The sequence below is a fragment of the Malus domestica genome, chromosome 12 (genome assembly GCF_042453785.1).
Source record: "Malus domestica chromosome 12, GDT2T_hap1".
In the NCBI taxonomy this organism is placed as follows: domain Eukaryota; kingdom Viridiplantae; phylum Streptophyta; class Magnoliopsida; order Rosales; family Rosaceae; genus Malus; species Malus domestica.
This window is the reverse complement of record NC_091672.1, coordinates 25,960,379-25,981,228: the sequence shown is the minus strand read 5'-3', so window position 1 is coordinate 25,981,228 and position 20,850 is coordinate 25,960,379. Positions and strand designations below refer to the sequence as shown.

The 20,850-nt window shown below is 38.6% G+C and overlaps 2 protein-coding genes across 2 annotated transcripts; one reads left to right on the top strand and one right to left on the bottom strand.

Moving 5' to 3' along the window:
* Nucleotides 1-1,007: 1,007 nt before the first annotated feature.
* LOC103423634 (leucine-rich repeat receptor-like protein kinase PXC2) lies at nucleotides 1,008-4,977 on the top strand. The gene is made up of 2 exons (XM_029089722.2): nucleotides 1,008-2,977; nucleotides 3,304-4,977. The coding sequence occupies exons 1-2, from the start codon at nucleotides 1,524-1,526 to the stop codon at nucleotides 4,745-4,747; spliced, it is 2,898 nt and encodes a 965-aa protein (XP_028945555.2). The 5' UTR covers nucleotides 1,008-1,523; the 3' UTR covers nucleotides 4,748-4,977.
* A 3,365-nt stretch (nucleotides 4,978-8,342) lies between these two features.
* On the bottom strand, nucleotides 8,343-12,341 carry LOC103423512 (uncharacterized). Its single transcript, XM_008361599.4, has 4 exons — nucleotides 11,803-12,341; nucleotides 11,165-11,714; nucleotides 9,915-10,030; nucleotides 8,343-9,056 (listed from the first exon to the last, which is right to left on the bottom strand). The coding sequence occupies exons 1-4, from the start codon at nucleotides 11,932-11,934 to the stop codon at nucleotides 8,631-8,633; spliced, it is 1,224 nt and encodes a 407-aa protein (XP_008359821.2). The 5' UTR covers nucleotides 11,935-12,341; the 3' UTR covers nucleotides 8,343-8,630.
* Nucleotides 12,342-20,850: the final 8,509 nt, after the last annotated feature.

Here is a 20,850-nt window from a genome sequence, read left to right as displayed (position 1 = left end):
CGCTTTAGGCATCTCTCACAAAACATATGATCTCATATATTTGATTTTATATAATCTTACATGGTCTAACCTAATACAAGAGTTGTTCTAGTTAAAAACAAAAACTTGTGTAGGGTCCAAAAAATATGACTATTTCTACAAGTATTTTCATACACACGACATTATCTACACTAAGAGGGTGAGAAAATGGGCTTAACCTCACAATAGGCTAATAATAACGTGGTTCAAATTCGTCTTTGGCGAGAATTGAACTTAAAACCTCTCACTTACAAGTGAAGAGGAATACTACTAAACCGTAGTACTAAGTGGTGACCGTTTCTATATGTTTGGGAGTTATATTTGCATAGAGTCACGTACTATAGTATAGTAGAACTCGGAAAATATTTGAACACCCAGGTTAGGAAAATGCTAGGGGGAGAAACTTTTTTTTGAGACTATTTTGTGTAAACTAAATGACGTGACGGTTGATAATTGAACTATTTATTTAATAATTTAAAAAGTGAGTCCAATCATCAACCGTCAAATTATTTAGTTCACAAACAATGTTTTAATTATATGATCTCGGGAGAATTACCCCAACTCATTAGAATGCTGTACTCTAATTTCTCAATTAATTAAGCAAAACTAGCGAATGTCTTCTTGCAGTTGCCACGCTGGTTTAAAAAACAGAGAGTCAAAAGCCAAGTGGATCACACCTCGGATTCTAGTTTGACCAAATGCTTAACTCCAAAATGGGAAAAAACTTTTTATGTCACCGCCACACAAAATAATACATCATGTGTTATTATACAAATAAAATTTATGCATTAAAAAGTTAATAATCTCTTATCATTTACATAAAAATAGATGGTATACCGTCCGTGTTGCCGTACAAGCCTTAAATGCCATCGCCGGTACAAGCCTTAAATGCCATCGCCGGTACAAGCTTTAAATGCTTGCCCCTTCCACTCTCGCCAGAACCAGCAGAGCCAGCCACTCTACTCCCCCACCACCATTATTTTCCCTCCACTCTTCTTCTTCTTCCTCCACACCAACCCCCACACTCCCTGACAAGTGACACCCTTTCTTTAATCCCCTCCTTCCCTGAACTTCGGATTCAACTCCTCTCCCGCCCCGTACCCCGCCACCCTCCGCCTCCACCTACCTCGTCCCCAAAACCCTCCGCCCCGTACCCCGTACCCTTAAACCTAAGCCTCCACCTTTAATCATTTTTCTATTTTTTTTTTCACTGGTTTTCTCAAAAAACCCAACAAAAGAAAGAGGAAAAAAGCAAGAGAAAAAGTGGAGGAGTGTTGTGATTGATGTTGGTGGGTTGATCACTTTACCTTTTGCCCTATTTCTTTGCCCTATTTCTTTGCCCATTATTACACATGGCTTTGTTGCATTTCTCTGTTCAATTCAAACACTTCCACCAAAAGTCCTCCTCCTCTGTTTTTCTTCACAACTTTGAAGCGTTTTTCTTCACTACTGTGAAGCTCTCGGACTTCTGAAATTTTCATGGGATTTTATCAGACTTGAAAACAATGGCGTTCGAGCTCTGTTTTCTCCTTCTTCTTGCTCCTCTTCTGGTACTCGCCTTAGACCCCGCCTTTAATGACGACGTTTTGGGGCTGATCGTCTTCAAGGCCGGGCTTTCTGACCCGGAAGCGAAGCTTGCTTCGTGGAGCGAGGACGACGGCAGTCCCTGCAACTGGGCAGGCGTCAAATGCGACCCGACAACCGGCAGAGTCGCCGAGGTTGTTCTCGACGGCTTTTCGCTGTCCGGGCACATCGGCCGCGGCCTTCTGCGGCTGCAGAACCTTAAAAAACTCTCGCTTTCCGACAACAACTTCACTGGGTTCATAAACCCTGATCTCCCACACCTCGGCAGCTTGCAGGTTATCGATTTGAGCCGGAACAGCCTATCTGGGTCGATCCCGGAGGAGTTCTTCAAGCAATGTGGATCCCTTGGGGTGGTTTCTTTCGCCGGAAACAACCTCACGGGGCGGATTCCGGAGTCCCTGAGCTTGTGCCAGACCTTGGTGGAGGTGAACTTTTCATCGAATTGGCTGTCTGGGAAATTGCCTCCTGGGATTTGGTACTTGAGAATGCTTCAATCAATCGACTTGTCGGATAACTTGCTGGAGGGGGAAGTTCCTAAAGGTATGGAGAATTTGTATGATTTGAGAGTGATCAACTTGGGGAAAAACCGGTTTTCAGGACAGCTTCCAGGGAACATTGGAAGCTGTTTGAAGCTGAAGTTGCTTGATTTTAGTGGTAATTTGTTTTCTGGGAGAATCCCGGATTCAATTCGGAGTCTCGATTCATGTACATCTCTGAGTTTACAGGGGAATTTTCTTGCGGGGCAAGTTCCGAATTGGCTTGGTGATTTGAAAAACCTTGTGATGTTAGATGTGTCTGGAAATAATTTATCTGGTGAAATTCCAAGTTCGTTAGGAAATCTAGAGGTGCTCGAAAAGTTGAATTTGTCTAGGAATGGATTTACTGGAAGCTTGCCTGATGCATTGGCAAACTGCATCAATCTGTTAGCTATAGATGTTAGCCATAATCTGTTGGCAGGTAAGCTTCCTTTGTGGATTTTTAAGCTCGGTCTGCGCAGTGTTTTGCTTTCTGGCAACCGATTAGGTGGAAGTGACGAGTACAGTTCACTGGCGTCAATGGCAGCGTCGAATGGAGGCCTGCAGGTCTTGGATTTGTCTTCGAACGCATTTTCTGATGTGCTTCCATCGGACATTGGTGTTCTTAGTAGCTTGCAGTTCTTGAATATGTCCGGGAACCATCTGTTGGGTTGGATTCCGGCAAGTATAGGTGAGTTAAGGGCGGCTTATGTTCTCGACTTGAGTGACAATTGGCTAAATGGAAGCATTCCTGATGAAATCGGAGGGGCAGTCTCTCTCAAGGAACTAAGGCTGCAGAAGAACTTTCTAACCGGGAAAGTTCCAGCCGAAATTGTGAAGTGCTCATCTCTGACAAATCTGTAAGCTCTCTTGTTCTGCTTATCTCTGCTTCTTTAGTTATGTTTCCGCACACATGATTTATAACGAACAGAAAGCAACACCTACTTAATTACATCAGAAAGTGCTTAACCTGAAGCTGTTTTCAGAATGCTTTTCGTTTAGCGTAAAATGCATTTCGTTTTTCCAATGTTTTTTTTTTTTTTTTCAGTTTTCTTTGGCAGCATATATATATATATATATATATATATATAGTAGCATTGCTGTTTTATCTTACTCTACTTACGAGTACAGATGGAGCTTAAATTGGTCTGAATTATTTTTTCTTTTGCGTCTTCGAATTATACAGGATTTTATCTCAGAACAATCTGACTGGCCCTATTCCTACTGCCATTGCTAACCTTACCAATCTTGAATATGTGGACTTGTCTTTGAACAAATTCTCAGGAGGCATACCGAAAGAGCTGACAAATCTTTCCCATCTCCTCTACTTCAATGTCTCCCACAACCACCTAGAGGGTGAACTACCACTAGGGGGATTCTTCAACACTATCCCACCTTCATCTGTCTTGGGCAATCCATCTCTTTGTGGATCTGCTGTTAGCCGTGCCTGCCCTTCCGTCCACCCCAAACCCATTGTCCTCAACCCTAATTCTTCCAATCCCGTCGGTGGTTCTTCCTCTCCAACTCATGGTCACAAGATCGTATTCAGCATATCAGCCCTCATTGCTATAGGCGCAGCTGTATTTATTGCCATTGGTGTCATAGCTGTAACCATCCTCAACATGCATGCACAGTCTTCATTATCACGTTCTGCTGCTCCTCTTGAGTTATCAGGTGGGGAAGATTATAGTTGTTCCCCGACTAATGATCCAAACTACGGCAAGCTTGTCATGTTTTCTGGTGATGCTGACTTTGCTGCTGGGAGACAAGCCTTGCTCAACAAGGACTGTGAACTTGGTCGTGGTGGGTTTGGAGTAGTTTACAAAACAGCCCTTTGTGATGGGCGTTCTGTTGCGATAAAAATGCTATCAGTCTCAGGTTTGATCAAGTCCCAAGAAGATTTCGAGAGGGAAGTTAAGGGACTTGGAAAGATCAGGCACCGTAATCTTGTGGCACTTGAAGGGTATTACTGGACTCCGTCCTTGCAGCTCATCATTTATGAGTACATACCATGCGGGAGTCTATTTAAGAATCTGCATGACGGACCTGGCAAAACCTGTCTCACTTGGCGGCAGAGGTTCCACATAATTCTCGGGATGGCAAAGGGCTTGGCTCATCTGCACCAAATGAACATAATCCACTACAATTTGAAATCAACTAATGTTTTGATAGACAACAATGGTGAGCCTAAGGTGGGAGACATTGGCCTGGCAAGGCTGTTGCCAACACTAGACCGGTGCATCTTAAGCAGCAAAATCCAAAGCGCGCTTGGATACATGGCGCCCGAGTTTGCATGTCAAACGGTTAAGATTACTGAGAAATGTGATGTCTATGGCTTCGGGATCTTGGTTTTGGAGGTGGTTACTGGAAAGAGGCCTGTCGAATATGTGGAGGATGATGTGATAGTACTCTCTGATATGGTGAGGGGAGCGCTGGGGGAAGGCCGGGTGGAGGAATGTCTGGACAAAAACCTCCTTGGCAACTTTCCAGCAGAGGAGGCAATTCCGGTGATCAAGCTGGGTTTGATATGCGCGTCTCAAGTGCCATCAAATCGCCCAGACATGGGTGAAGTGATCAACATTTTAGAACTCATCCAATGCCCTTCAGAAGGCCAGGAGGAATTAGAATAATTTTAGTTTACAGATTGAGAAAGTGAACAGATAATCGCCATGTTCCGGTGAAGATCAATCCAGTTTTGTTTCAAGCAAAAGCAAAAAGAATATAGTGTTGGAGTTCCATCTCCATGTCTTCCATTTGTGTCTGTAATTTTTTCCCCTATTTAATTGTATAGCACTTATATGGTGCCAGATTGCTTCTCACCGGTTTGAAATGGAACAACTTGATTAGGGTTTGGGTTAAAGATCTCTCATTATAAACAACAATTAAGTGTATCTGTCTCTGGACTTGCGTACATTTCTAACACGCCACAAATAGCGTGTTACATACATTTTTTATACGTCATAAATAGTGTATTACATACACTTTCTGTATGCCACAAATAACGTGTTACATACAAATAGCACGATGCCATGTAGGTAACCAAAAGACAAAGTAGAATAATGCTTAAAAATTTCCCAATAAAACACTACTTATGGGCATAAGGATTAAGATTAAAAGCAACATTATCATGTGCATCTTTAGGGGAAACATGTTGCTTTATTTCTACTCTTTTTATTGTTGGCCATGTTGCTTTATTTATACTAAAACTAAGCTTTAATTACATTATCTTTTTGCTTAAGTTAAAGAATTTGTCGCATCTTTAGGTGAAAGCGAAACGTCGTAAAAAAAAAAAACTTTATCATTCAAAATCAATAGATTTTTTAGCCAAAATAGTCATCGAGATTGGCATAACTCATCACTTTAGTCTTTAAGATTTAAAATCTATTGAAATGGTCTCTAAGTTTGTCTACCGTCAATTATTTTAGTTATTTTGTGAAAATCTTCATTAAATGAAAGCCAAGCTAACAAAAATACTCTTTTGTTAAATTATTTTGGCCCAGTGTTTATTAAATTGAGATTTTTGTCATTTTAGTCCTTATTAACAAAGATTTTCACGAAAAGACCAAAATGATTAATGGTATAAAAATTTAGGGTCGATTTCAGATTGTAGAGACCAAAGTGAGGAGTTATGCTGGTCTCATAAACTATTTTAGCTAAAATGCCAAATTAATGTCATCATGTGCATATTTATGCGTACTCCACTGACCCTAATCAAGATTAGTGTGTTCTTTAATCTTTCTCAGACTTTGAAAAGCTTTGTGTCTTCCTGCAAATTTGGTGAATAATAATTAGAGTAACACTTAGATGTGAAGCTTTTGTTTAATCAAATGGTGTTGGACCCAAGAGGGGAACCTAACCAAACAGCCTTTGGACATCATCAAAGCAACCTCACATGGGTTTCTCTCTCTCTCTCTCTCTCTCTCTCTCTCTCTCTCTCTCTCTCTCATCCTCAAACCCACTTAGAAGCGCTTTTCCAAAAGTGATTATTTGTATTTTGTAGCGCATGGCAAATTGGCAATCATGCCATGCCCTCTAAATTACAATAAGAGCTTTTTGATGTGTAGTCACGCAACCACCAAAACTAAAAAAAACCACATTTGTAGTAGAAAAGAAATTTAAGTGCAACTGGTTGTATATTTTTTTGTTTATTGGTGGGCAAAATTTTGAGTACAACCGATTATATATCTTTCTTTTTTTCTCTTTCATCATGTGAGAGAAGAATCATACCATGATCACATAGCACAACGGGTGGCCTCCTCGGATGCCACATGTCAGAAAGACCCATGGTATCAGTCAATTTGCTGACTCTAGCTTATAAACACTAGAGTTTTTTGTCATCAAATTCTTGATTGAAGATCCAATGATTAAAATTTAATGACAAAAAACTCATATAAAATACACAAACATAATAGAATATTGGTAAATTGATTAAGGCCAAGACTAAGAAAAAGAAACCCCACCTTGGAGATGGATGCATTTTTGGAGGAGAAAGTTGTCGCATTTGCTTCTTTACTTTTGTCTGGTGTTTTAATGAACGAGGAACCAAACGAAATGAGTGATAGAACCCACCACGCTTCCGCTAACGACCTAAATACATGAGTGAATCAAAAACTAATGGTCAAGTGATAAATGATGGATTATAAGGCTTCCTTAAAACTAAAAGCTAGAGGTCTCAGGTTTGAAACCCACTGTTGGTGTGGAAGCCAGACTTGTGGCCAAGGGAGGCTGAAATGCCTCTGTAAGTATTTCCGGGCCCTGGAATGAGTGAATAACCGTAGCTTGTCACCAGTTACCTCCCTTTTGAAAAAACTAAATAAATAAAAAAAATGCGTGAGTGAGAGTGTGAGACTATGTTCCAAGTTCGACACTCCTGTCGGGGCAAACAGGGCACAATACTAAGCCACTATGCAAAATCATCATACCTAAGGGTAGTGTATTTTGTTCATGTCCCAACTCCAAGTAGTTTAATCCCTGTTAGGTTTTTTTTAGGGAAATTTTGAAAAATCAACACTTTACGACTCATGATCTTCTTTTTTAAAGATATAGAAATATAGTCACTCGTTGCCATCACCAACAGCTCTCGAGCCATCTCGAGACCCCTTGAGCACTACTCAATCTCAAATCCCCCTCCAGTATCGAGCCCTTGAGTGACTTAATTATAATTGTTTTACTTTCAAACTTTCCCGTTCAAATAGCGAGTGCTTTCTAGATATCACTTTTCACTTTATGCACACCTTCTTTTATACGTATGAGGTTAAAAATAATGTGTAAAAGTCACTTTCATTTCCGAAAGAAACTTACCTACATTCGAAAATGCGTTGTGGCAGTGCACCTGTGCATGGATGACAAGCTGCAGTGAAAGGAAAGTATGTAACGTACAAGTAGAAAAATACAAAATTCTTCGGTGTTCCAGAGTATCGGATACTCCGGGTAAGTTTGGAGATCAGATAGGGACGTGAGTGATGTGATATCAACTTCATGGGGACCTGCTAACAATAAAGGGAAAGTACATAGTACCACATCTAAAATCTGTATTCTCTTCTTTGGTATATTTTCAATTATTGCGATTGAGTGACAGCCGCAAAACCAATTTGCCTTTTGTTTCTCCAGTTGGGTCCCCCCAGCTATCTACTTGGACACGGAAACCAAATGCAAAGACAAAGGCATTTGATAAGAGTTGGGATTTTGGAACTACCTACCTACCTACCTGCTCTTTTGATGCGTCAATACTACGCTGCTCAGCAGTTCCTGTTTTTTGTTGTGTCAATATCACGCTGCTTAGCATGTTTCACGTTTTTAGTCGTTTTTGCGGCTATAATTCTCCATATCCACTTGGGAAATGGTGACTTCTCAATAAAAAATCATTTTATCGGGCTCTTTTGTTTATTTCAGCGGATGATCTGAATTTGCTACTTCGCGTGGTTATGGAGAGCGTGGAGTTGGACCACAAAGCGCTTTCCATACAACTTGTTTTTACTTCTCTGTTACTGTTTATATTTTTGCTTCTAGCAATGGGTTCCTGGAGCTTTGTAGGTTTCGTGGCTTAGCTTGCAAGAAATTGCCCGAGCTGTAGTTGGGGAAACCCGGGAAGAATATCGGCCACTGTTAGTGTCTAAATTAGATAACTCGCTATATTAAAAGTATGAAGAAAACCAACTACTAAATTATGTCGACATGAAAGAAATTACCCAAACAATCAACCTCTGCATGTTTTTCTACCCAAACTTATTTCTTGAACTGGTATAGCTGTATTTGCTTATAGAACGAGTCACGTAAACATTTCAAGGTTGCAGTTACAGTAAAAATGAATCACTTATACAGACCTAATTTCTGGGAACTCACTATTACACGAAAACCGCTTGTTTCAACGACGCAGTTTGTCAATAAACGTTTTACATTCTGTATCTCGATCCTAATTTGTTCTGTGCTCATCGGTCTTACCTTCTTCTTCCATTTTCTTCTTTCTTTTGGGCAAACTCTACTCTGGACACCCTTTTGGCTGTTCTAAACTAACTAATCATTCCACCCATCTTTGTTTGCAGCCCTCGATGTAAGGCCATTCACAGAGATGCTTCCCAGACGATCCCCAGGTGTTTTCACCGCATTTTCTCCATCCCAGTCATCATCCCAACCTTCATCCCAACCTTCAGCCGTTTCCACGGCGGTTGCTGGAACAGATTCCGGCAATCCCATTTCAAGTTCCTGATATGGAACTCCACCTCCAGTACGCTCTTTCCCCTTCCTGATCAAGCAGCAAGCCCACGTTCCTCCAAAAGTTAGCACTGCAACAATCAAGAAGTAGGCACCATTGATTGGGGTCGCTATGGTCTTGAGAGAAGGAAACGCCGGAGGGGGAGGATCTATATGAAGCTTACATTCTCCGGTTCCAGTATTTAATGTTATATTGGTGCTTTTACCCGGATCAATTGATATATTGACCTGCAAAAACAAATTAACAAACGGCACAACTTTGTTTTCAGAATAAAAAAAAATAGGCGAATGTAAGCTTCCAACGTAACAGTGACAGAAAAACACAAAGTATAATTTCCATGGTTCATGCATGACACCAAATCATGAACCAGTCAAAAGCAGGTAAGACATTGTAGTAAGGTCATGCATCCAGGAAAGTCTTTTGCATGGTATTATCAATTCAGCTGGTCATCTAAACACAAACAGGGTTCTTTCAATATTAAGTTTCTAAGGAGAACACTGATAATGCAGAATGTATGTCCATCTCATAAACTTTTCCACCTCCCTTCGACATACAGCCATAATTTATACTGTATTCCCGATTCAGCTGGTCTTCAGCCTATGTTTTTGTTTTCGTCTCTCCCTTCCACGCTCCTTTCCTCTTTAAATTTCTTTCATCGAGAAGAAAAACACGTTACCAAATGGGCTCTTATTGATCATGTTTCATTCCCCTTTTTACACATTCAGGCCAATCCAAAAATATATGCTGATCCCACAGAATTACAAAAGACTGCCATTCTTGTGTTTGGAAACCCCACACAAAGAAGAAAAGGTGCAAGACAGGTAATCCAAATGTGACAACTATGTCATCACATGGCGAATTTCAGATTTTTGCTTTTTTTTAGAAAAGAGAAAGAAAAGCTATATAATCACAACAGAAAAAAAACACTCAACCAGGCAAAACAATAACAAAGTAGCAGAATTAAGACGAGGAATTCTCTTATGTGCATTGACCTTTCACTGTTGGATACAACAGCATTTGTCATCCAATATTGAAGCTTCGATGATTATCCTAAGAACACTGTGGCATAATCCTATGATCTTTACCTTTCTATTTAGGTGTTTCAGAATCTCTAGGACCTTGCTGGCACCATTTGCAGAAAGGGTTGCGTTCAAAGTGCTGTTTCCTACGTTTTGAACCAGAATGGCCACTTCTTTGGACCCTGCAACATGGGAAGATAAAATAAATTTATTGTTTTTCATCTCACTAATAATTATGAGTTCAGATGGTATTGATTGATCTCCACCATCTGATCCACAGCTTTAATAAATAACATACAAAACAGAGTGATGAAGAGTAGATGCAATTTCACATGGCATAAATGAAATTTAACATCTCACTTTACCATGAAAACTTCAAAGAATACCTCTCCATCAGAGAATAGCTTTGTAAAATGTACATAGCTTATGATACATCTTAGACACTAAAATCGGGTCTAATTCTGCTCTTTATATTCATTAAACTCCGTTAGCCATAATTTTTTCCTTTTAAGTCCAAAAGATTTCAATAAACTGCCCAAATCAAGGCCGACCAAGCAAAAACCAAAAAAAAAAGCAACAATGTAAGCCAGAATTTTGGAAAAAGCATTAAATATTTAGAAATGTCAAAGAAACAGTCTGCAAGATTGTGGTAGATGTGACTACTACATCAAACCAAGTCTGATATGCAACTGACACAGGGGGGCGCCTTTAAGCTTTTTAATATCCAACAGAATCCCCAGATAATTTCAAACTAATCTTACAGAAGTAGTGACCTAGAGCCCAGCGGCATTGATCGATAAATCAAAACTGAAATGTGTTAACATTTACAGATTGATGGTTCAGATATCATGTTTATAAACTTCTTAATTAAGAAGAAATGCCTTACTACCAAGCCTATTGTCATAGAGCAAGCCAAGTTTCTATATAATCGTGATAAAGAACATGTACTGAACGGCAATGCCTTTCCACACAAAAAAATGTGTTACATATAGTACTCACAAGAAATGACTTTCGACCATTTGCAGCTGCATAAATAAGAAGCTTTGATTTTCACACAGTAGACACTACAAACCAACCAATAACTAGTTCTACGTTCTAGCAATAGCACAAATGTACTCGACAAGTATTCCTATGTAGTATACTCAAGCAAGCAAAACGATGTCACCAAAATGTTTTCATCTTTGAATTCCATCTCAACATCCTAATTTGTAAAACCATTATAGATAATAATATCCCTTAAACTATACTGCACATTTTCTTGTAAATCAAATAGTGTAGAATGTCAGCGAAATAGTATCAACAGTTATGCACATTACCACTACTGAAGTTCTTAATGCAAGCAACTGCCACATCCTTGACCGCACATGTTTTGATTTTGGTTACCCCAGCGCAGCTCTCCTGCTTCTCCTTCTCCTTCTCCCTTGGATTATCCTTCTCCTTCTCCTTCTCCTTCGGATTATCCTTCTCCTTCTCCTTTGGATTATCCTTCTCCTTCTCCTTCTCCTTCTCCTTTGGATTATCCTTCTCCTTCTCCTTAGGATTATCTTTCAACACCTTGTCAGTGTCCTCCTTTGGATTATATTTGACCTTGTCGGTATCCGGCTTCGGATCATCATTCGATGTCTTGGCAGGCTCTGGATGCTTCTTTTCTGTTTCCACATCCTTCCCTTCACCCTTTTTAGTATCATTATTCAAACCCACCTTGGGGCCCTGATCCACTTTCGGTTTCGGAGTCTTCGCGGGTTGCGAAGACTCCACTTTCTCCTTACTCGGGTCATCAACCGGCTTAGTATCCGACCCATTTCCACCAGAACTTGACACCGTAGGAGGCAGCAGCGGACTAGGCACCGGAGAACCCTCCTTGCCCTAAAGTTTTCGAAAACAAGTAAATTTTCGAAGTTTGAACTAAAAAATAAATAAAAAATTCAGAATCTAGAGAGGGAAAGAGAGTTACTGGTACTGTCGTATTGTCGTTTTGAGGCTCACCAATCAAAATTCTGTGCTTGGAGAGCGCAGCAGCAGCATCGGAAACATCGGCGACGACGAAGACGATGAAAAACACCGCCAGAAAAACGATTCTATCCATTGAATTCGGAATTCTGTGCTCGTTTTCTGATCGGATTCACGTCCTCCGCGCCAAAACCATAGAAATTAATCCGAACCCCGATCCGGACAATCGCATTTTGGGGATAAAGTTGCAGGATTTATGAATTTGTGTTAGGATTTCACTTTGGGGTTTAGAGATTTGGATTGAAATTTAGGGTTTTAGATTGGGGAAACTGTGATTTGCAGAGACTTAACGCTAGGTGCGGCGCAGAAGTCAGCCTCTTCGCAGACGAAAAGAGCTCCAATTGGACCATTTTTTTGACACGTGGCAAACTGCCAAGTGTGCCACCTTTGATACGATGTTGACGTGGTAAAAGGGATCCTCATAATTCTTTGCGGGCAGTATGAGAGCTTTCGGATTCCCGCAAATTTTCTGCGCACGGCTCCAGGAACGCGTTACTAACATACAACGTTGTAATAAACGGGAACCACGCGGTTTGGTTACATCAAAGCTCCAGAGAGGGTTGAGACAGGGAGATCCATTTTTACCCTTTTTGTTTGTCTTAGGCCAAGACCTAAATGTAGTTCTTTTCAGAATTAGAGCAATTCCAGCGTGGGAGCCATCCCCCAGGCTATTCACTATTCAATCCACCCATTGAACAATAATTGCTCTTAATGAACAGTAACCAGTGGCGAAGCCAGGAATAGTCGGAAGGATGGGTGGAATTTAAAACCGTAAAAGGTCCTAAAAAATTGTAGACAATCAAATCCTTTTAGATAGTAGACAATATTAATGTCGTTCATAATTAAGGTTAAGGGTTCTAAAAGACGCTAGGTCTAGGCGAGCGGCGAACTGAAGCCTAGCGCCTAGACAGATTTGAGTAAATTTATTTATATATCATCTAACGCCTAGGCGCAAACCTAGACGTATTTGAGTAAATTTATTATGTATATATCATATACATAAGTGTCTTACACCTTAAAAAATTATACTTGTATTGAAGCTTCTATTTTATATTTAATTAAGCTTATTATTTAACATATAACATTCAAAATTATCAAAATTTTTATTTTAATAATTTAGTGAATATGATAGTATGAGAAAAGTACACTTCTTACAATGAGTTACTATTTTTTATAAAACTCTAAACTCTAGATTAATAAAAGGAGAAATTAGTTCTCATCCTTCTTTTTTGCTATTTCATTGATTAAAACTCCAAACTCTAGATTATTTCAATAATAATTTTTTTTATTTCTTGTCACATCCCGGCCTGGGGCGGACCATTTTCCGGGCCCGCTCCACCACCATAGCACGATATTGTCCGCTTTGGGCCCCGACCACGCCCTCACGGTTTCGTTTCTGGGAACTCACGAGCAACTTCCCAGTGGGTCACCCATCATGGGATTGCTCTCGCGCGCTACTCGCTTAACTTCGGAGTTCCGATGGAACCCGAAGCCAGTGAGCTCCCAAAAGGCCTCGTGCTAGGTAGGGATGTGAATATACATTTAAGGATCACTCCCCTGGACGACGTGGGATGTTACAATCCACCCCCCTTAGGGGCCCGACGTCCTCGTCGGCACACCACGGCCAGGGTTAGGCTCTGATACCAATTTTCACATCCCCGCCCGGGACGGACCACTTCCCGAGCCCACTCCACCACCGTAGCACGATATTGTCCGCTTTGGGCCCCGACCACGCCCTCACGGTTTTGTTTCTGGGAACTCACGAGCAACTTCTCAGTGGGTCACCCATCATGGGATTGCTCTCGCACTCTACTCGCTTAACTTCGGGTCACCCAAAAGGCATCGTGTTAGGTAGGGATGTGAATATACATTTAAGGATCACTCCCCTGGGCGATGTGGGATGTTACATTTCTAAATATATTCATTTATTGTTAAAAATGTTACAATTAATATATTTATATTTATGACTAAATTTTTATCATATATTTTTAGTTTTAGTTTATACCCATTTTTAATTTGTAATTCTTTTTTTTTAACTTGTACCAATTTTCTTTTCAGTTTTAATTTGTATCCATATATTAATTTCTTTTTGTGCCCATATTTTTTAAAGTTTATTTGTATTTGTACCCATATATTTTTTTTATTTGTACTTTTTATTTTGCTTTACCCATGCTAATTATATGTACCCATTCATGTAAAGCTTTTTAATCTTAAAATGTACTCATTCTTAAATATACTAATTTGTTATATGTAAAATGTACCCTTTTTTTAATATAAAATCTATTCAATTTTTTTTCTAATCCATTTTTAAACTTATATGGGTACATTCTTTTTTCTTTGATTTTAAAATGTATCTATGTCAAGTTTAATCGAAGAAATTTACTAATGTTATTAATCCCACAAATTATGTTTATTTATTTATTTAAAATCTCATTTATATAAACAACTAAATTTTCTAATTTTTAATTTAAAAAATATAGTAACGTATATAGAAATAAATTATCACATTAATTTCAGGGACCTCGATCAAAAATTAAAAACCAACAAGGTTTCAATCAAAGAATATTTATAACTAAGGACCGCATCCAAAGTCTCCTTTAATCAAATTAATGCTCTGAAATCTTTTGTTAATATTTAAAAAATAATTATAAAAAAATAAGAAAACAATCAGAAGTGGCTTGTAGCTGTATTTTCATTGGTAGCCACAACAAAAATGAAACTGTGCGTTTCAACTTAAATAGCTGGCCCCCTTCTTCTTCCTCGTGAATCATTTGAATCGCCGCTTCTGCAACGCAACTCCGGCTCGCACCGGAAATGCCCATATTTCGTCTTATTTCTTCGCTATAGGCCAATAGTACTTGGGATTTTTTTTTTAAATGAAGGCCTACGCATACCGGATGATGTACAGCAGCAGAGGAACCACCGGGCGTTTGCAAGTTTTCTGACTAACTAGAGGGACGGCTACTCGCTTCTGGGCTTCTTTTCCGACGAAAAAATGGGCGACCGCCACTCCTTGCTCCTTTGTAGCTTCGCCCATGACAGTAACTGCCTTTCGCATCTTCACCATTGCATTTGAATAGCCTTGACAATAAGTAATAAAATATTAGTATTTTTTTTATTTATAATTAATATTATATTATTTACTTTGTATAAATTAATATTATATTATTATTTATATTAATACTATAATTAATATTATATCTCTCGGGCATCTCATCGTCCCATCTCCACACTCCACAAAATCCGACCCAATGCAGACGATAACGAAGCCAACGACCTGCTGTAGCTGCGGTCCCTGTCGTTGTCGTCGTCGACATGGGACGACGACGACGAGGTTGCATTCGAGGCGTGGGAGAAGATCCTAATCTTCGACGACGCTGTCGACGATGAGTCCACGGCGGTCCCACCTTTTTCGTGGAAGAAGTTGTGGTTGTTCACCAGACCAAGTTTCCTGATGAGCATAGCGTTCCAGGATCTAGGCAATTTAGAAACGGATCTCCAATCGTTGCAGAGGAGATGATGGTTGACGTCGCCCAGACGTTAGCCTTGCATCACATGACCTTCGGGCTCTTGGGCTGGCAATCGCTATCGGGCCTGGCCTGTCCCTTGGGTTCGCATACGCTGGACCTCATCCCCCAGCCTATTCGGCCCTGTTCCACAGCCTGTCCTTTGAGCAGGAGCACCTGTTGGAGCTGCTCTTATAACCCTGAGTGTCATGTTATACTCAAATATCATTTCCAACCGAAAATGCTAAATATAGCTTTCTTAATATTTTATTAATTTTAAGTTTATACTTTAAATTTAGGGAGTTTTAATAAAACCACATTTAACGAAAAACCACATTTTACCTTTCCCTGACACTATTCACCATATCTTTAAAAAGGACTTTTCATTAAAATGGAAGACTTTTCATTAGTTTTTCTTTAAATTTATTGGTTAATTTAGTTATATTAATGTTGGATATTTTCAAATCTAGCAATTGAATTTGAATCAATTATTGCAATTGAGGAACAAGATCTCAAAAAATGGGCTGAGAAGGGTACCATATTTAGCCATTCTGATGTCCTTTTGGCCAAATAGTGATCTAGTGGGCTTCATAAAATATTTTTGAGAATGTACATCACAATCTTCTTCATCGAATTCATGGATGGGAAGAACAACGTTTTTTTTTTTAGGGGGGGGAGAAGTATTACTAAAAGCTGTGGCAATGGCTCTTCCGAACTATGTCATGTCTTGCTTCTTTAAACTACCTATCAAATATATGCAATGAGTTTGGACAGCTTAATGGCTAAATTTTGGTGGGGAAGGAAGGAAGGAAGTAGGATTCTTTTCCCTCTTGTTTCCCCTTCTATTTGAATGGTCACGGTTAAATCACGTCAACATCTTATATTAATTTTTTTATAGAAAGAGAAAGACTAAATAGAGAATGTGAGAGGAGATGATGGAAGGAGATGAAGAGAGGAGGAGAGAAAATCTTAATCCGGAAGGAAGAGAGGGGGCAGTTTGTGCTGGGTCTCGTGGAAAAAATGAAAACAAAAAAGAGTGGGGGTTTAGGTTTTCGGGAATTAAAGTGCTTCAATCTTGCTAGCGAAAGTGGGGGGACGTTGATAGGTACGGTGTGGGCAGCGAGGTACAATGCTGGATGGTTTCAAATGGGAGGACGACGTGCGGATTGATGGCAGTCGAGCCTCGGCATGGAAGTTGAAGCTGTATGAGATGCTTTATGTGCTCTAATATCCATGCTAAAAGGTTAAACAGACCTTGATATTTGAGAGTTGCTTCCCGAATGGTTTCCATTGAGTTTGCCTTTGCGCCCCGAGTTTGTAATAGGGCAGCTCGTTTGGTGGCTTCGTATGTTAACCACAAGTAGGCTGTCATAGATGGGGACTATTGTTTTATAACATTGTTCTAAAAATTCTCGTCTAGCGCCGTCTAGGTGGCTGGTCATTGTAGACATCGAAATTTCGGTAAATAAATGTTGACCGATAAATCAAAGTGTCAACGCTCATGTATTACATAAATTTTACACGTAGCGTGTGACTCAACGAAAATTGAAATGAGTTGGAAAAGTCATCAAACAGGACACGTGTCAACACCTGGCAAAAACGACTTATTTCATCTGAAATATTATATTCAAAATTACGCCTTGGAAATTTCTATAAATAGAAGGCTAATTCATTCATTTGAAGAAAAAGAAGAGGAACTAAAATCATTATGCAAAATTCTTGAAGCTCTGAAGCTCTGAAACTCCGAAGCTCTGAAGCTCTGAAGCTCTGAAACTCCGAAGCTCTGAAGCTCTGAAACTCTGAAGCCCTCAAGCATCTAGGTTCCCGAAGAATCAAGAAAGTGTTCTTCGTTCTTCGTTCATCGTTCTTCCAAGATCAAGCCCCAACGGCCCTTTGGATCAACAATTATCCACCAATTCAAGATCAAGCCCCGACGGCCTTTGAAGAAAGTGTTCATTCGTTCATCATCCCGCTGATCCTAAGATCAAGCCCTAACGACCCTTTGGATCAGCAAACGTCGACAAAGCCATACATCTAAACTGTTCTTCAAGATCAAGCCCAAAAGCCCCTTGAAGATCCGTTCATCACTGTTCTTCAAGATCAAGCCCAAAAGCCCTCGAAGATCCGTTCATCACCGTTATTCAAGATCAAGCCTTAACGACCCTTGAAGAAACACTCATCCTCAACATCAAGCCCCAACGGCTCCTTGAAGATCCGCTCAAATCCACCTTCAAAGATCAAGCCCACCGCCCCTTGAAGAAACTTCCAACAGTTCATCCAAGATCAAGCCTCGACGGCCCTTGGATCAACGAAACATCCACAAATCAACACCTTACGGAGATCGAATCAGAGGATCAAAATTGAGAGAGATTGGAACCCAAAACCATCAAATACAAATATTTGTTTGCCAACGTCGTTCTTGTCTCTTTCGTTTCAGGAATTTTCCATGTTTACAGTCATCTTTCAGATTAATGTCTAGGCATTTGAAAATTATGAAATGACTCCTAAACCTGCTGAGGTGTCTACCTATACCTCTTAGGCACCCACCTAACCCGCTCAGACCCGCCTAGGCACCCACTTAAGTTGTCACTCACTTAAATGAACACATATTATATGTTTGTTCCCTATATGTTTTCATTATATTCCAATACTTTATAATATACATATCATTCTATTTTGTAGTTTATGATGAAATATATATATATATATATATATATATATATATATATTCAGTATAAACAAACACTCATTTACAAGAAATATAAAAGCTTTACTTAAATCTGCTTAATCTGCCTAACTGCCTAGGCATTAGTCCCCAGCCCGCGCGCCCGACTAGTGCCTGGGGACTAAGAGCAATTCCACCGGGAAAAAAATGTCTCAGCCCTCAGTCCAAAAAACAAGCTGGCCCTCAGTCCATTTGCTCCAGCCCGTGGAGTTGCCTGGCACCCAGCCCATGCCAGGCAACAGCCCAGCACGTTTTGGACTGACCAAGAAGCTGGCCTGTTTCTCAGGCGCGTGCAACACAAGCGCGCAAGGCGCAAGTGGGTTTCAGGCTTTCCTGAAAATGTGTCAGCCCACTTGGGCTCAGCGACATGGCGTTATGATAGCCGTTGGATTTCCAAAGGCTAGTTTTTCTAGACCGTTGGATTTCCAACAGTAAAAAAATTTAAAATTTACTTTTAAACTGGACCGTCCGATCAAAGATCAACGGTCCAGATTAATTAACTTAATTAAAATTTATTAAAAAATACAAAAAAATTATTAAAAAATACAGAAAATTTAAAAAAAATTATTTTTTTCTTTCTATAGTTTATCTGATGAGTTTATGTAATTTTATTTTAGTGTGTTTTTTTTAAGTTTATTTGATGAGTATGTAATTTTATTTCAGTGTGTTTTTTTTAAGTTTATTTGAAATTTTATCCAAAATTGGTTAAAAATCATATCCGAAATAAACTTAAAAAAAAAAAACACACCAAATAAATGCGCTGGGTGCCAGTGCATTTTTTTAGGGATGGAGATGCTTTGGTCTGTTACTGTTCACTGGGGTCTATTACTGTTCACTTGAGTGGATAAATGCGCTGGGTGCTGGCACAAAGTCCTTAGGGGTGGACTTGCTCTAATGCCTAGCGTCTTTTAGAACCTTAGCGTCTTTTAGAACCTTATTTTTAAACTTTTATTCAATATTCTTGCTAAGAATGTAAACATTGCTATTTGAATTGATTAATAAAATCTATTGTTTTGAAAAGAAAAGAGATGTAGTAACATTAAGAAAAACGAAAACTATGATATGAATGATTATGGGGCTTTTTGTATGGAATCGTACGGGCCTAGCCTTTAGGGCATTGGTTGGACCGTGGAAAAACTGGGCATCCCAAAAGAGGTCCATACTAGATTTGCAAAATTGTTTGAAAAACTTGGGCATAGGTTTTGGATTTACCAGATATAAGTAGTGAGCTTGATACTAAATTATAACTGACATGTTATAAATACATCGTTGGTTATAGCTAAGGGACGTCTGCTTCATAATTGAATTATTGAAATACATAAATTTTTGTGTAGGATGTTGGTTTTTTTTTAGGGAGACTTTGGATGCGATTTCTAACTACTAATGTTCTTTGACTGAAACCTTGGTGGTTTTCAGTTTTTTATCAAAGTCTCTGACATTAATGTAATAATGTATTTCTATTTAGATTATTATATTTTTAAATTAAAAACAGAAATTTGTGGTTGTTTTATATTAATGAGATTTTAAATTAAAATTCATAATGTATGGGATTAAAAATATTAAAGAATAAATTATACTCTCTAATATAATGTGTGTGTGTGTGTATATATGTATAAACATGGGTACATTCATCAAAACTAACCAAAAAATTATTGTACCAAAACATGAGTACATTTTTCAGAAACACAAAAAAAAAAAAATTGTTAGGATTAATAACATTATTAAATTTCTTCCATTAAACTTGACATGGATATATTCTTTAATCAATAAAATAGAAAGTATCCATATAAGTTCAATAAAAGGATTAGAAAGAAAAAAATGAATGGATTTTATATAAAAATGGGTACATTTTATATTAAAAATAGTACATTTTACATATAAGAAATTGGTGTATTTAAGAATGGGTACATCTAAGATTAAAAATTTGAAAATCATTTTATAAAAAATTAATGGGTACAAACTTATCCTTTTTTATATATTTTTTATTTTGTAAGTGTTTTGAATTGAAAATTAATTAGGAGTTTAATAAGGGTGTGAGTATTAAAATCCTAAATCAATTACTAATTTTTATTTTAAAAATTTATATAATTGACATATAAATTAATTAATACATTAATGTTAGGGAATTTGATTAAAATCTAAAAACTAATAAGATCTCAGTCAATGAACATTAGTAACTAGGGACTGGATACTAATTTTTCCTTTGTTTACAAAGAAAGAACGCACATCAATATTTTTGAAATGCAAGAATAGCATGTTTGTACATTTTTTTGGTGATCATAAGCACATTACCGAAAACTATCGACATTTGCTCTTTATTAAAGTACGAACATCTGCTTCATCGTCGGACCATATTGAAATAAGAAGTGATTGTTGCACACTAATTTTGTATGCATTCTTGTTTATTTTACCCTTCGAACTAAATAAATAAATAATATATTAAGAGACATAAATAAGTAGGAGTGTTCAAAGAAGAAAAGAAGTGTGTATATAAGTATCTATCTTGACTAGAAAGATTAATAAAACAGAAAAGACATAAAGAAAAAAACCAAAAACCAGAAAAAGCAATTGTAAATGAATCTTGATTACTTTTGTGCTGCATAAGCCTTCAACAGTGAAAAGAGTTTAGCTTTGATAAGCATGGAGTAAAAACACATCTTAAATTGTAATTGATCATGGTACATGATTTTTCTGCAATAGACAAGTGTATAGGACGAATTCGTGTTTCAACCGCTAGATTATGACTCCGGACTAGGATTCT

What these genes read in the sequence shown, in the direction of transcription:
- LOC103423512 (XM_008361599.4), bottom strand. Translation starts at nt 11,934, where the DNA reads ATGGATAGAATCGTTTTTCTGGCGGTGTTTTTCATCGTCTTCGTCGTC. An exon ending in ACGACAATACGACAGTACCA is followed by an intron (nt 11,715 to 11,802) that starts GTAACTCTCTTT and finishes CGAAAACTTTAG; the next exon opens with GGCAAGGAGGGTTCTCCGGT. An exon ending in CATTAAGAACTTCAGTAGTG is followed by an intron (nt 10,031 to 11,164) that starts GTAATGTGCATA and finishes CCCATGTTGCAG; the next exon opens with GGTCCAAAGAAGTGGCCATT.
- LOC103423634 (XM_029089722.2), top strand. Translation starts at nt 1,524, where the DNA reads ATGGCGTTCGAGCTCTGTTTTCTCCTTCTTCTTGCTCCTCTTCTGGTA. An exon ending in TGCTCATCTCTGACAAATCT is followed by an intron (nt 2,978 to 3,303) that starts GTAAGCTCTCTT and finishes CGAATTATACAG; the next exon opens with GATTTTATCTCAGAACAATC.